The sequence below is a fragment of the Triticum aestivum genome, chromosome 3A, assembly GCF_018294505.1.
Source record: "Triticum aestivum cultivar Chinese Spring chromosome 3A, IWGSC CS RefSeq v2.1, whole genome shotgun sequence".
Taxonomy (NCBI): domain Eukaryota; kingdom Viridiplantae; phylum Streptophyta; class Magnoliopsida; order Poales; family Poaceae; genus Triticum; species Triticum aestivum.
This window is the reverse complement of record NC_057800.1, coordinates 171,206,908-171,221,326: the sequence shown is the minus strand read 5'-3', so window position 1 is coordinate 171,221,326 and position 14,419 is coordinate 171,206,908. Positions and strand designations below refer to the sequence as shown.

General features: G+C 47.9%; 2 protein-coding genes across 2 annotated transcripts; one reads left to right on the top strand and one right to left on the bottom strand.

Annotated features, from left to right (window-relative positions):
* The first annotated feature begins 580 nt into the window (after positions 1-580).
* Positions 581-10,726, top strand: LOC123060843 (beta-amylase 1, chloroplastic). The gene is made up of 4 exons (XM_044483699.1): positions 581-1,284; positions 8,722-8,932; positions 9,020-9,136; positions 9,819-10,726. The coding sequence occupies exons 1-4, from the start codon at positions 770-772 to the stop codon at positions 10,605-10,607; spliced, it is 1,632 nt and encodes a 543-aa protein (XP_044339634.1). The 5' UTR covers positions 581-769; the 3' UTR covers positions 10,608-10,726.
* Positions 10,727-12,765: 2,039 nt separating this feature from the next.
* On the bottom strand, positions 12,766-14,146 carry LOC123060842 (ERI1 exoribonuclease 2). The gene has a single exon (XM_044483698.1). It carries the CDS (start codon positions 13,946-13,948, stop codon positions 12,983-12,985), a length of 966 nt encoding a protein of 321 aa, XP_044339633.1. The 5' UTR covers positions 13,949-14,146; the 3' UTR covers positions 12,766-12,982.
* Between the last annotated feature and the right edge of the window lie 273 nt (positions 14,147-14,419).

Below are 14,419 nucleotides of genomic sequence, written 5' to 3'. Positions count from 1 at the left end.
TTCAGTCACGCACAAACATTGGGCCATCTTTTGTCTAGGTGGTCTTGGACATCGTCGTTTATTGAAGTGGAAGCCAACAGTCTGTGTGCTGAATTTTTTTGGCTTATTTCTCCATCCGGCGATGCACACCCAACTTTGACTTTGTCGGGAAGCTGGTGAGGGAAGACCTCCCTGGTTTTGTCTAGCCAAATCTGAGATTAGTGTCTAGCCCTTTTGTCGCCTTCTTCTCTCGGACGGCGATCTGATCTCCAGTTCGTTGACTACGATTTCTTCTGGCTCTGACTGACGCCAGTTCGTTGCATCAACGATGTTATCGCGATTCCGAAGATACAGAGCGGCATTAAGGTTTGCTCACAACACGCCACCACAAAATGCAGGAGGAAGACCACGTGGATATACCATAAGACCTTCTTTTTTCTATTTTTGTAAAAATGGTTTTTTTAGGGATTTGTAAAAATGGTCTTATAAGAGTCGGAGATTTTTTTTTTAATTAATGGTCTTATAAATGGCCTTTGGCATGAGAAAACAAAATTAGGCATCTTTGCTTCCACTCCATGAGAAAAATCCATCTCCGGCTAACTGAAACCGTCCGTTGTTCCGCGTGAAGCCGCAGCGGAACACCAGCCGACCACCCTCCCGAAAGGAACAAAAAGACGGCGACGGAAGCTCCAAGCTGCTCCCGGACCACTGCGGTCGTAGAAGCCACTGCGGTAGCCGTCACCGCACTTGCGGGGAGAACACTCACGCGGAGGGAGACCCCTCCACTCCAATGGCGGCGATCAACGCGCCGCTGCATCCTCCCCTCGCCGTATTCGCCGCCGCGCCCTGCCACGGAGTGCGCTTCCGCCGCGCTCCACTCATCCGCACGGCGGCCTCCTCCTCATCGTCTTCGCCTTCGTTCTCCTCGTCCTCCTCTTCCTCCTACGGAGGTGGTGGGGGCGGGGCCGGGGGAGGGGGCGAGATCCACTACGTCTCGCCGCCTCCCCCGCCCTCCACGCCCTCTGGGGCGCCCGTGTACGTCACGCTTCCGGTTGACGCCGTGGGTGCAGGGGGACGCGTGGCGCGGAGGCGGGCCATGGCGGCTTCGCTCGCCGCGCTGGCGAGCGCCGGGGTGACAGGGGTCGCGGTGGAGCTGTGGTGGGGCGTCGTAGAGCGCGGGGGGCCTCGGGAGTACGACTGGGCGGGGTACCTCGACCTCGCCGCCATGGCGAGGCGCTGCGGGCTCCGCGTGCGCGCCATCCTCGCCTTCCACCAGTGCGGCGCCGGGCCACAAGACTCATTCTGGTGCGTCCCGCTTCTCCCCTCTGCTCTAAGCATGCCTATTTGTTTCCTTTTCTCTTGGGTTTTCCACATGTATATGCGTGTGAGCCGAACAACTTTGCTGCCAAATGTAAATGAATTGGCATTTGTGGGGGTTTAGAGACACAATGGTGAAGCTCTCCTGGTAAATGTCTAGGGAGAAGGCTGCATTTTAAACCATTTCGTCGGCCTTTATGAGTACCATCGTGGTTGAGGTCTATGGAATTTAAGTAGATCAGTGCAATGTATGATCACAAGAGTGTGCGGTATCTGAAAGTTTGAATGCTGCAACCAAATCAGAGACTTATTTTGTGGTTTATGCAAGTGTTTTATGTGATGTATCAGTTGAAGTGGGAGTATACCTTTTTTTTCCGAGAACATATGAGTAGAGCTTTCCAGATTTAGATGTAGCATGACGCTAGGTGAAAGGAAGAAAACAACTTAAAATAAGTCATCTCACAGGAGCTGGAGTTTTGTCATAACAGCAGAGTCATGGAGGTGTTGAATGGAAAGGCCGAAAGGCATTGAGGATGTGATCCTAACCTAACATGCTTAAATGTAAATAACTAAATATTTACATGTTGTGTAAAATTATGCTTTTTTGGGATTCAGTAATCTCTGATAGCCACGACTTAGCATTTCATTTCAATACATGAACATACCTGTTGCAAGTACTGAAGAAGTATTTAATCCTGTTTGTGCCATTTTATACCATGTTCAAGAGATGGGAATTTGACCAAGATGAAATGATACTTTACAGTTTTTCTTTTTCAAACATGACATGGAATTAATTGCCCTGCAAAACATTAAATTTATCTCCATACAAGTGTCATTATGGTTCATGAAATATTAATTTAGGAAGCTATGTGTGCCTGTCTTAGTTGTCTCAATGTTCTATTGTTCACTGTGGACCTTAACTCTATGTATAGCTACTATTTCAAAGAATAGTATGTGGCGTGCAAGCAGCCAACCTAGCACTTCAGCTTATGCAAATGCTTATATGGCAACATATGCAGATTTTCTATATATAGAGAGAACAAGATGCAATCTTTAGTTTTTACATGTAACATAGTTATGTCAAGTATTTCACCATATTTAAATGATCGTTCTGTAATGCCCAGACTGCCACAACAGGAAAATGATTCAATTGAATGCCAATTCTGTCACCACAACAAACGGAACTTACATAAATTCCTATACACTTTTGGTAGGAGACAGTGGGAAAATTTCCTACAGCTTTATTAACAAAAAGAATATGTACAAAGAGTCCTACATTGGAATGATACTAGTATAAGAGAGATTTTTTGAAAAAATATTTACAGTTTTGGTAGCCAGGCCAGCAAGGCCTCAGCATATTTCTTTTTGGCCCTATGACCAACCATGATCATCTCATGCTTATACGTTTGATGCCACTTCTCAAAAGTCAGGGCTTCATTGTCAAAAACTTTTGCATTTCTTACAACCCAGATGCTCCAAGAGGCAATGGTGATAATTTCAATGAAAAAGGCAACCTGAAGTTTAGCCCTGGACTGCCCCTGGTTCCTTCCCTTTCTGCTTCTGTTACTCCTGGGGCTCAAACCACAACATAAATCCAACTGGAATTCAGGGAGGTCCTTCCTCATGGAAGTCATGCAGCAGCACTTCAAGCTAGAAAAAGGGCTGGCAACGATGTCAACTTCTCATACAGTTGAAACTAGCCCCTTCTCCCCTCTCTACAATATCTGCAGTTGACAATGGCAGAAAGACCAGCCTCATATGCCCAGTTCACATCTCTGACACGCTCCCAGGCAGTGTGTTATTACTAGATGATCCTTCCAGACATCCAAGCTGCCTGGTACACGTAGGTGACTTCCCACTGGACTCTATTGCTGCTGCAATGATCACACTCTCTTTACAGCATCCAGCAGGGCAGCTATTTGAAGAAAGTAAAGGTTAATAAAGGTTGTGGATTTTACACAGGTGCAGAAAAGGTCTGACAAACCAGATGTAAATGGCTGGACTTTTTGCTCAGTAGGCAGTAGACAGCTCCCCAGCTCAACACAATTCTGCCAGAAATTTATCCTGATGCTCATCCAGGCACCCCTGACCGGAATGAAGCCTTGAGCTTGCCAAGTGTGTTGGCACAAGCGGTGGCTAACCAATAACCATAGGTAGCAGACTAGCAGATTTGGAATGGTCCAGTGTTGCGGTTCTTTCGGCACACTCGAGCTGAATATACCATTGTTGAGCCATGGCAACCATTTTATAAGCGACCACCGAAACCATATGATCCGCATCTCTTCTCTGGTCCCAACATTTATTCACACCGGTTTATCCAAACTAGCAGATCCCTTCCTCGTCATATGTAGGAAGTTCAAGTTGTAGTTGTTATGAACCCCTGTGGTATTGTCATTATATGGCAATGGTAGAGATACTGGCAGGAACGACAATGTGAACTATGGCAAGGTCAGCAGCAGATGCTGCATCATAAAACTGAAGTCCTATAATTGCGGTCCGGTGATTATAAGAACCCTGGCAGCAATGGGGCCAGAATTGGAGTTGTCATGACAGTAATGAGCCTGCTGCGATTTCTTTTTCCGAAACGCAGGCATAAGATTTGCCTCATCTATTAATTAAGTAGAGAATAGAGTTTTACAGGTGCCCCTCAAGATAACGCATGGCAATTACTTGCGCAATACTATTTTCCCTAGTTTCTTAGCACCCGCAGTGATCCAAAGTTTTGCCTCGTCGAAAATGATGTTTAGCAAGATTCGCAGCGGGGCGCTCTTTTGCCGGAAAACGTGGGACTTTCTCTCGTTCCAAATTGTATCAAGAGACAAGCATGGTGAGAGAAGCCATGTCTCGTCTATTGGGATTTTGCATGCCGTTTCTTTTATCCCACCAATCCTGGACGAAGCCCTGCAAATGCCAAGTGGATGTATCCATGTGCACAAGGCCTATCCTCTCGGTGACCAAGTTCCGTAGTCTAAGGGTGTAGCGTCACTTGAAGAAGAGGTGAGCCCCGGTTTCTTGCTCCATTTTACAAAGAGGGCAAAGGCTGCAATTTGTCCACCCACGCTTTGCCAACCTATCGGCGGTCCAAATCCGGTCTTGCAAAGCCAACCACGCAAAAACTTGACTTTTGGCGGAGCCCAAACCTTCCAAACCATGTGGTCCATGGGGAGAGGGTTATGCCCAAGAATTGAGCCTTATAAGAGCATCTAAAACCGGAAGCCCCATATCCGGGCCCCTATACTTGGACAGTACGGCCATGGAATGGACCGCTCGGCTTTGCTCCCGTGCGAGGGTGCGCGTCATCCTCCTTTGCCGCTTCTCGATGATGCAAGCACGGAGGGCTTCCTCGTTGTTGTCCAAGCCGGCGTGCGACTCTGCATCCGCTGCGAGGGCTACCGCGGCTTCCTGCGCCTTGTTGCTCGCACGGCGGGCACGTTGACGGTGTCCTGGACTAGGGGGACCTGGCCCAGCTGGCCTAGTGCCGAATTGAGGGCCCGTTAATGAGGAAGGACTCCGGAGGCCTCTGACCTATGCGTATCAAGCTTCACCGAGGACTTGGCGTGTACTCCAAGGTCTACTAGATTCAGCATGTAATCCCTAGATGGCAACCGACCATGTGTAGCCCTAGATAACTGCTCGGCTTTGCTCCCGTGCGAGGGTGCGCGTCCTCCTCCTTTGCCGCTTCTCGATGATGCAGGCACGGGGGGCTTCCTCGTTGTTGTCCAAGCCGGCGTGCGACTCTGCCTCCGCTTCGAGGGCTACCGCGACTTCCCGCGCCTTGTTGCTCGCACGGCGGGCACGTTGACGGTGTCCTGGACTAGGGGGGCCCGGCCCAGCTAGCCTAGTGCCGAACTAATGGCCCATTAATGAGGAAGGACTCCGGAGGCCTCTGACCTATGCGTATCAAGCTTCACCGAGGACTTGGCGTGTACTAGGTCTACTAGATTCGGCATGTAATCCCTAGATGGCAACCGACCATGTGTAGCCCTAGACACCCCTAGTGCCTATATAAGCCGAAGGGTTTAGTCCGTAGAGACGATCAACCATTCATCATCATCATACCCTTAAGGGTTTAGACCACAACTCATGATCTCGAGGTAGATCAACTCTGTACTTTGATACTCTCATAATATAAGCAAGAGCAGGACGTAGGGTTTTACCTCCTTAGAGAGGGCCTGAACCTGGGTAAAAGCAGTGTGTCCTCTGTCTCTTCTTACCCATCGATCCGATCTCACAGCTTGGGCCCCCTACCCAAGGTCTGCTGGTTTTGACACCGACACATGTCGCGCCTCATGGCCGGTTTGGCCGTAAACCATGCCGGCATTGACCTCCGACTTGGAGCCCGAAGCTGCAGGGACGAGGCGGCACTGAAGGTTGCGCCGCCAACCGTGGTCGCCATGTCCGGCGAGGCCATGGTCACGCGCCTCGAGCCACCAGCCCCAGCGGATCTAAGCGCCATTTGCACGGACACAATGGACTCCCGCCGGATCGACTTGGACCGTGGTCAGACGCATTCCTCCCATGAGCGGTGGAGAGCCATGCGGACAGCCATCTCCTCCTCATCTCCACATGCAAGGAGTACCGGTCGACGGATCGGGAGATCTCGGAGTCGGATCCGCTGCCCGCCATGTCGGAGATCACCAGACATGAGCTTGGGGGCAGGGCGGAGTGGAGTGGAGTGGCTAGGGACGAATATATGTGGGGTCGGGTGGGCCATAATGGGCCGGATCGGACATGGCGGACGTGTCTGTGGCCGCGTCCGGGCGTCCCCATATCCGCCCCACATATGGGCTGCATATGGGGGTTGCCGGTCAGCTCGGATGTTTGGGGTGCGTTTGGGGCAGCCGGTTGGGTGGCTTTTTTCTGTCTGGGCAGGCCGCCCGGGCGTTTGGGGCAGATGTGGGGTGTCTGGTTGTAGATGCTCTAAGCGGTAGCCGACGAGTATATCCCATCATTCAAGTGCTTCCACGCGATGTCGTCTTTGGTTGCTTGTCAAGGTGGAAGTCATGCACAAGCATCCAAAGAGTGAAGAACCCCCAGATGTGGTCAACAGAGACAACGGCGGAGGGATTGATCTTTAGAATTCAAGCATTGCCCTTAAGGGCCTCACGCACTTTCCAATTTTTTCGCCTCGACGCCTTGAAGATTAGGGATGCGATATCCTTGGGTTTGCGCCCAAGTAGCCAAGGGGAGTCCCAAAAAGATGATTTCTCGCCATTTCCAACGGTGACGGTGGTGGAAGCATGGAAGAAATCAGGATCCTCATTGCATGGGTTTTCCAACCCCACCCACAACTTATTTGGCTCCTTACATGTGTACCAACGCCAACACAAACGCAAAGCATGAGCAAATTTGTCGGTGTTGAGTATTCCGAGGCCACCATACTCACGCGCGCGGAAAACAGCCTCCCAATTGACCTTGCACTTTGCGCCAGTCGTCTTATCTGAGCTGGACCAAAGAAAAGCCCTCTCAAGCTTGTTGAGGTTATGAAGTGTGCTCGGAGAGATGATTAGGGGTGCGATGAAGTACACCGCTTGGGAGGTGATGACGAACTTGACGAGGGTCGTGCACCCAATGGTAGTAATGTTTTGCCCCTCCCAAGTGACCAATTTTCCGGCCCCTCTGTCTTCAAGGAATTGGAAGTCCACCTTCTTTAGTTGCCAAACCAAAAGGGGAAGGCCGAAGTATCTCATTGGGAATGAAGCTCTAGTTGCCGGCATACTTTGAAGATCCTGATGTACTGGCAGGCTATAACCAATCTCAAATCATTATCTATTTATCTGCCTGCTGCTTGTCCACCTTGGAAGCCATGTTTGCAAGCTCTGATACTTACTGTGTGCCCTGATGCTGCGAATATTTAAGGAATTATTCACTGATGGAAAAGATTGTCATTGAGGACTAGGCGTTGTGGCCAGCAATTAGATGCGTGGAACTGAGGTAGAAGAGTGAGCCTGCAGGGATTGCGAATAGCAATTGGTGGATAGGGAATTAGTTTATTTCTTGCCTACTACAGTACTGGACAATGTAGACCTGACTCTCACTCTCGTCATTGTGTATTAGAAAAGGAGTGTAAAGGAAGTGTGAAGATTTACAAATCACTGATGGTATCCTCGAGCGAAAAACAAGGAGCACAGACCCCAGAAAGAATTAAAAGCCTAATTAAGCAAAACTGATGAAAGCTAGCAAAAGGAAAAAAAAATCAAACTAAGCTAAAGAAGAAAGGCTAGATTATGGTAAGCTAATCTAAACACCTCCCCACTGGTCGGTAGGCCACACGTGCAGTAGCAGTTCCTGCTAGCTTCCATAGGTCCGCCCTGTCCAACACAACACTGTCCATAGATTACCTTGACTTGCCTCTTAATACAAGAACGCCCTAATATGGACTCCGAGCATGCATGGACTCAAATATTAGTATGTCCTCTTCTGGACTCTTTCCTAATCATCTTCCTTGATTGCTTTTGCTCCATTGACTGCTCCTGCTCCTTCATTTTCTAGCTCTGCTGCTCCTGGGGCTCCCACCAGTCTGCACAGCATGGTGACAAAGGAGCAAAATGAAGTATGAAACTTAAAGATTTACACTCAAGGTGACTAAAATCTTAAAACAAAATGAGTTCATCTTCGTGCCTATAATGATGATAATGATTGCTACAATAACAATGATTATGATGGGTCACAGAGGATCTGTTTTATTTACACTAGGAATTACTGAAAGCCATCCTAGCTCTTGTTTCCTGTCTATTTGAATAAGAGATTTGTACATTACATTTGAGCTACCTTTGATGGTCAAGTCTTACTATATATGCCCCCCTGCATCACAGTCATCTATCATTCCGTCATAACGACTGTGAGCGTCTGAAGAATTCTTAGGGACCGTTTACTCATTCAACATAATTCTTGGCCCAGGTTGTCATACGAAAATGTGGGTCCATCCCAAATTGATACACGCCTTCCAAAATGGTAAAACTGGATGTTACTTGGTCTTGGTGTATGACCGCTGTACATCAACTGTTAAAACAAAGGGTGTGACATTTAGTGATGCCTCTCCCCAACTGCTTTAATTAGTGAAACGTGGCAGAAAATAATGGTTTCCAGCATGCTAAATGCGTCAGCAATTACACACTCCTCACGATCGACCGATACTGGTGGTAGTATTGAACTTGGAGCATTTATTCAGCATAATATACTAAATAAATCTGTATGAACTACGTAGCCACAAGTAATTGTGTCAGAATTCACTCATTAAAATGAATTGATTATTTTTACACCCTGCGACGTTCGCTATATTGCCTTTCAGTTTAGTCCTTTAATCTTGCAATATGCAACCATTCTTTTTGCTGCCAGTGACAAGTGAGAATATGCTGACAATTGCATTTATGCACAAGATTTCCCATTTCTGCTGTTTTTGAGAAAAAAAAATACCTACCACAGGGTCCCTCTTCCACAATGGGTGCTTGAGGAGATGGAGAAGATGCCAGATCTGTCATATACTGATAGATATGAAAAGAGAAACAAGGAATACATCTCATTGGGATGTGACATTCTTCCACTTCTGAAGGGGAGATCACCTATGCAAGCTTATGCTGACTTCATGAGGAGCTTCCGCGACAATTTCAAGGAGTACCTTGGGGCCATAGTGACGGTTTGTGCTCTCCTTTATATTTAAGTGTATCATGCTAATTTTACACCAGCAAGAGGTTGTAAGCCCCTTGTATTTATTGCTTTTCAGGAAGTTCAAGTTGGAATGGGCCCAGGAGGTGAGCTTAGGTATCCATCATGCCCAACCGAGAAGCTAAATCAGCCAGGCAGCTCATCTGAACTTGGGGAATTTCAATGTTATGACAAGGTATACAGTGAAAGAAGATGCCTGATCTTATCACTTTGATATTGATTTTTTTACATTTTCGGTAAACATTCATTTTTTTGTGGGCGTATATGATGATTTCTCGCAAGTACAAGCCCTAGTGTATGACACAGGTTTATACACTTCCTGTTTAAATCAGCTATAATTTGTTAGTGAGCAAACTTATACGTGAGCTCGAACTTAAAGTCTTAAAATGCACTTGGTACGCATTTCAGCTTATATCAGACTTCTGTGTGTACGATGGCTTTAGTTTATTCAACAATCAACAGGGCCAAGACCGCAAGACTGAGGTGTCGTTTTGGCCTCGGCTTCAGTTTGTAAGCTCATGATCTGAAGCCAAAGCAATGGCCACATGCTAATTACTTACTCCCTCCGTCCCATAATATAAGAGCTTCTTTTACATTAGTGTAGTGTTAAAAACGCTCTTATATTATAGGATGGAGGGAGTACCTCGTTTGGTTTTTGAGGAACTACTGAACTAGATTAAAAAAATAAAAGTGCACATGCATTTTCTTAGGTTACCAAAAATGGCTTTCTGTTATGAGATGACAATCTCCTTTGTCTTATCGTTATTTTGCTAGCATATGGCTTTTCTGAAAAGGGCTAGCATGAAAAGATAAGTGTTCTGAACTTCTGATCACTTTGCTCTGATGTACTTGGACAGTTCATGCAAGCATCATTGAGTGCTCATGCGCGGATTCTTGGGGTTCAAGAGTGGGGAGGTGGTGGTCCAGCTGGCATAGATGGCTCGCGGCAGAACCCTGAAGAGACAAACTTTTTCCGTGCCGATGGAGGATGCTGGAATACACCTTATGGCCGATTTTTCCTCGAGTGGTATTCCGGAATGCTTCTTCTCCATGGAGAGAGGTTATGCGCGGTCGCTGACGCCGTCTTTTCTGGCACCGGCGTGACCATCTCGGGGAAGGTTTCCGTCATACATTGGCACTACTACACATGTTCACACCCATCCGAGCTGACAGCCGGCTACTACAACACATTGCTAAGAGACGGCTATCTCCCCGTCGCCCAAATGTTCTCTCGACACAGAGCTGCCCTGTGCTGCGGCTGTTTCGACCTGAGGGACGAGGAGAGAAGCGGTCCTCAGAGCAGCCCCGAAGGCACTCTCCGGCAACTGATGGCTGCCGCTAAGGTATGGAACCTACCTCTCAATGGTGAGAACTCCGTGGAGAGGCTGGACGACGCGTCACTGAGCCAGGTCGTCAGAAGCTCGAGGCGCTACTCGGGCGGCACCTCGGGCGCGTCTTTCTCCTTCAACTATGTCAGGATGAACAAGAGCCTGTTCGAGTCACACAACTGGAACCGGCTTACGAAGTTCGTCAGGAAGATGTCGGATGCCAGAACCTTTCTGGCTAGACTGAACTTCAGGAGACGCCAATGTCTGCCTTCAATGTCAGTTGTTTGGGTTGCTAGCCAGGCCTATGCATACACCTGATTTATTTTGTTGTTGCTGTTGTGTGTCAAACATGTATGTGACCTGTGATATTAAAATTGTAGACGACTCGAGAAGGAAAAATGGAAGAAAACTTCCCAGTGGGTTGGTTGTTGTGTTCTCATGCTTATTCCAGTTTGATTGAAGCTTCTGCCTCGCATGTGCTAGCTGACTAGCTCCTCATCGAATCTTAGATTTTTTTTGTGCTGTAAAGTGGCGGTCAATAGCTACACTCCTCGCAAAGCCATTTTTATCAACAGATATCTACACCGGTACAATTTATCTTAGGTTCTGCTGCAAACATTCTACGTGGAACGCCTCAGAGCACATATACTGGTATTAATTATGGTATTAAAACTGCAGAAATCATTTGTTCTACTCCCGTATTCTCTTGTCTATGAGCTGAGGTGTCATCTGAAAACGGCGGCCTTCATCTTCCCCCAACTGCACCACCATCCATTTATCCATGTAGGCCCTAATCATGCACAACTCGCACATGTGGCATTAAAGGAAATAAATACTCCAGCTGGAAATTTCTCTTGTTTGTTCTGAAAAATGAGTGATGCAACGCAAACAACAGCTCCTGAACATGCTAGATGGACAAGAAGTCTCTGTCAGCAGCTGGATTTTGGACGCCAATAATTCTATCAGAGCAGCAAACCAGATTCAAATAGCTCGGGTTTATGTCGCTGAAAATATGATGAAAGTTACAATACCTATTTTCCTCTGGAATTTTTTTTTTTTCACAACAGGGAACAATGAACCAAGCAAGCCTCAAAAGGCTCAAACTCAGGGAACTGAAAGTGGATAGAAGAAAGGAACTTCCAAAACTGTTCAATTTCTGGACAACAAAATTACACCAACTTCGGTTTTATACTGTAAATATGTACAGCAAATTATTTGAATCAGCTCTTATCTCAGAAATCTACAGTTGGCTGTTTCATTTTTCAATCTTGACATAAGGTTGCCACTACGATGGTCATATCTAACGCCGCCTTGTTTGATGCTGACGAATGTGGCTTGGAGAGAGACCATCCCTCTCCTCGTCATCGGTCACCCCTCGGCAGAGCAGGGGGCTTCATCGGAGGACGAATTTCCATTTGCATTGTCGATTGGAATAGTAGCTTCTTCAGAAATTTATCAATGTCACTGGCAAGTCGATCGTTGACCTGTTGCTCAGTACTGAAGAAATCCACAGAGAAGGTAAAACAAATCTTCTATTAATAGTAGTAATAATTAAAACGAAATTAATATTGTTTATGCTAATAATTCAGACACCAATTACATCAAGAATATGTATTGTAGGCCCTAATCATGCATAACTCACACATGTGGCATTAGAGGAAAATAAATACTTCAACTGGAAATTTCTCTTCTTTGTTCTGAAAAATGAGCGATGCAATACAAGCAACAGCTCCTGAACATGCTGGATGGACAGGAAATCTCTGTTAGCAGCTGGATTTCGGACACCAATAATTCTATCAGAGAAACAAACCAGATTCAAAATCGATCAGGTTTATGTCGCTGAAAATACCATGGAAGTCATGCCTATTTTCTCCAGAGTTTATTTTTTTCACAACAGGGGACAATGAACCAAGCATGCCTCAAGGAGCTCAAACTCAAGAGGAACTAAAAGTGGATAAAAGGAACTAGCTTCCAAAACTGTTCAATTTCTGGACAACAGAAGTGCCATACTATTACAACTTCGGCTTTTAACTGTACCACCAGGACTTCCAGCACCAAGTGCTAAATATGTACAGCAAATTATTACTCCCTCCGTCTCATAATATAAGACGTTTTTACAAGCTAAGTTAGCTTGCAAAAACGTCCTATATTATGGGACGGAGTAGTAGTTCTTATCTCAGAAATCTACAGTTGGCTGTTTTATTTTTCAAATCTTGATATAAGGTTCTAACACCGCCTTGTTCGATGCTGATGAATGTGCCTTGGGAGATAGACCATCCCTCTCCTCGGCATCGGTCGCTCCTCGGCAGAGCAGGGGGCTTCATTAGAGAACGAATTTCCGTTTGCATTGTCGATTGGAATTGTAGCCTTCTTCAGAAATTTATCAATGTCACTAACAAGTCAATCGTTGGCCCGTTGCTCAGTACTGAAGAAACCCACAAAGAAGGTAAAACAAATCTTGTATTAACAGTAGTAATAACTAAAACGAAATTTGTATTGATACTAATAATTCAGACACCAATTACATCAAGAGAATAGCTCCATTGTGACGTTCGATTTCAGTGAACAATCACACCTAGACTAGGAGTATAGTAGAATCAGCTGAGCTACACTCTGATTCTGATGGCTAGGACGATCAACACTAGCAGCTGAGCGACACTGGATTCTGAATCCCAGTCTCATGGATCGTTGGTTCAGTTGCTCCACAGGAAGTAAGGTCCCATGGCCGGCGTCCAGTTGGCGCATCCAGACCGCATCGGCCCTGGCTCCATGGCTCCTCTGGTCGCCACCCCGCAGTACGAGAAGCACGCGGAGGAGCCACCGCAGGGGCTGATTATGTGAGGCTGCGGCGGCTGCTGCTTCTGCTGGATCGGCGCCGGCGCCGGCACCAGCGCAAATGTGCCACTGCAAGGGCCTGTGCGAGGCGGCTGCTGCTGGATTGGTGGCGGCGCCAGCGCCGGTGAGCCACCGCAAGGGTTTGCGCCAGGCTGCTGCTTCTGCTGGATCGGCGGCGGCGGCGCCAGCGAGCCGGTGATGGTGATCTTGACCCCGCGCCGCATGATCTCAGCAAGCAGCCGCGCCGTGTTGAGCGCATCGTCCAGCCCGCAGTGCAGGCGGCCCTCCCAGTCCAGCCCCGCCGCCCGGACCGCCTCCTGCAGGTTGACCCGCCCTCCGCCGCCGAGCGCCGCCTGGAAGGGGACCCTCAGGTTGATCCAGCGATCGAAGTAGGAGGGCTTCTCGATGCCCTTGAAGCGGCACTCGAACTCGAGCATGGTCCGGCAATCCCAGTCTCCCCAGGTCACGACGGCCAAGCGGACGCCTCTCTTGTTCCCTGCTCCCGCCGTTGTCGCCTTCAGCCAAGAATCGTGCAGCCAGAGCGCGTCGCCGAGTTCCACGCCGCCGTCGACGTCCTCCTGCCGGATGCCGGTGAGCTCCCTGCAAAATTCGGTCAGCACAGAGTGATGTTTAGGACGAACGTACCTGCGAAACGCGGACTCGATGCGGCCGGTGGCGCCGTCGACGAGCACCGCGGGGAACTCGATGATTTCCTGCGGGAAGATCCGCCCGTCTTTCACGCACGTCGCCTCGAAGTCGACCACCACGAAGAAATCGAAATCTTGCTCCAGACCCTGCCCGCGCGCCGCCATGATCGCTGCCATGTTCGCCCAAGTGCGCGCAAGCTCGAGATCGAGAATCGAGATCGGGGAAAGTTGGGATCGGAAACTAGGGCGGCGAAGATCGGGGGAAGTTGGATCGAAAACTAGGGCACGATCGGGCGGGCACAGTTTTTTTCCTAAGAATATCGAGCGGGCACAGCTGAATCCGGCAGCTCGACGGATTGGCGCAATTTTTAATCCAATCCTATACTTTTTGGAACAAACAGTTGGCACGTTTTTTTACGTGGTTGGTGCTACTTCTTTTTTATTTCCTTTTTTGACGGGTGGTTGGTGCTATTATTTCTAATCTGTAATCAACAAATCAAACACTGTGATTTGCTAGGGTTTCAAAAAAAATCGATGAAGAAATCTCGCTACTCCCCTGGCAACGCTAGGGTTCCCAAACTTTCCCGGACGGCGCACTAGGGTTCCCAAAGTTTACTCGATCTACACCAACTTCCACCCGATTTCTCA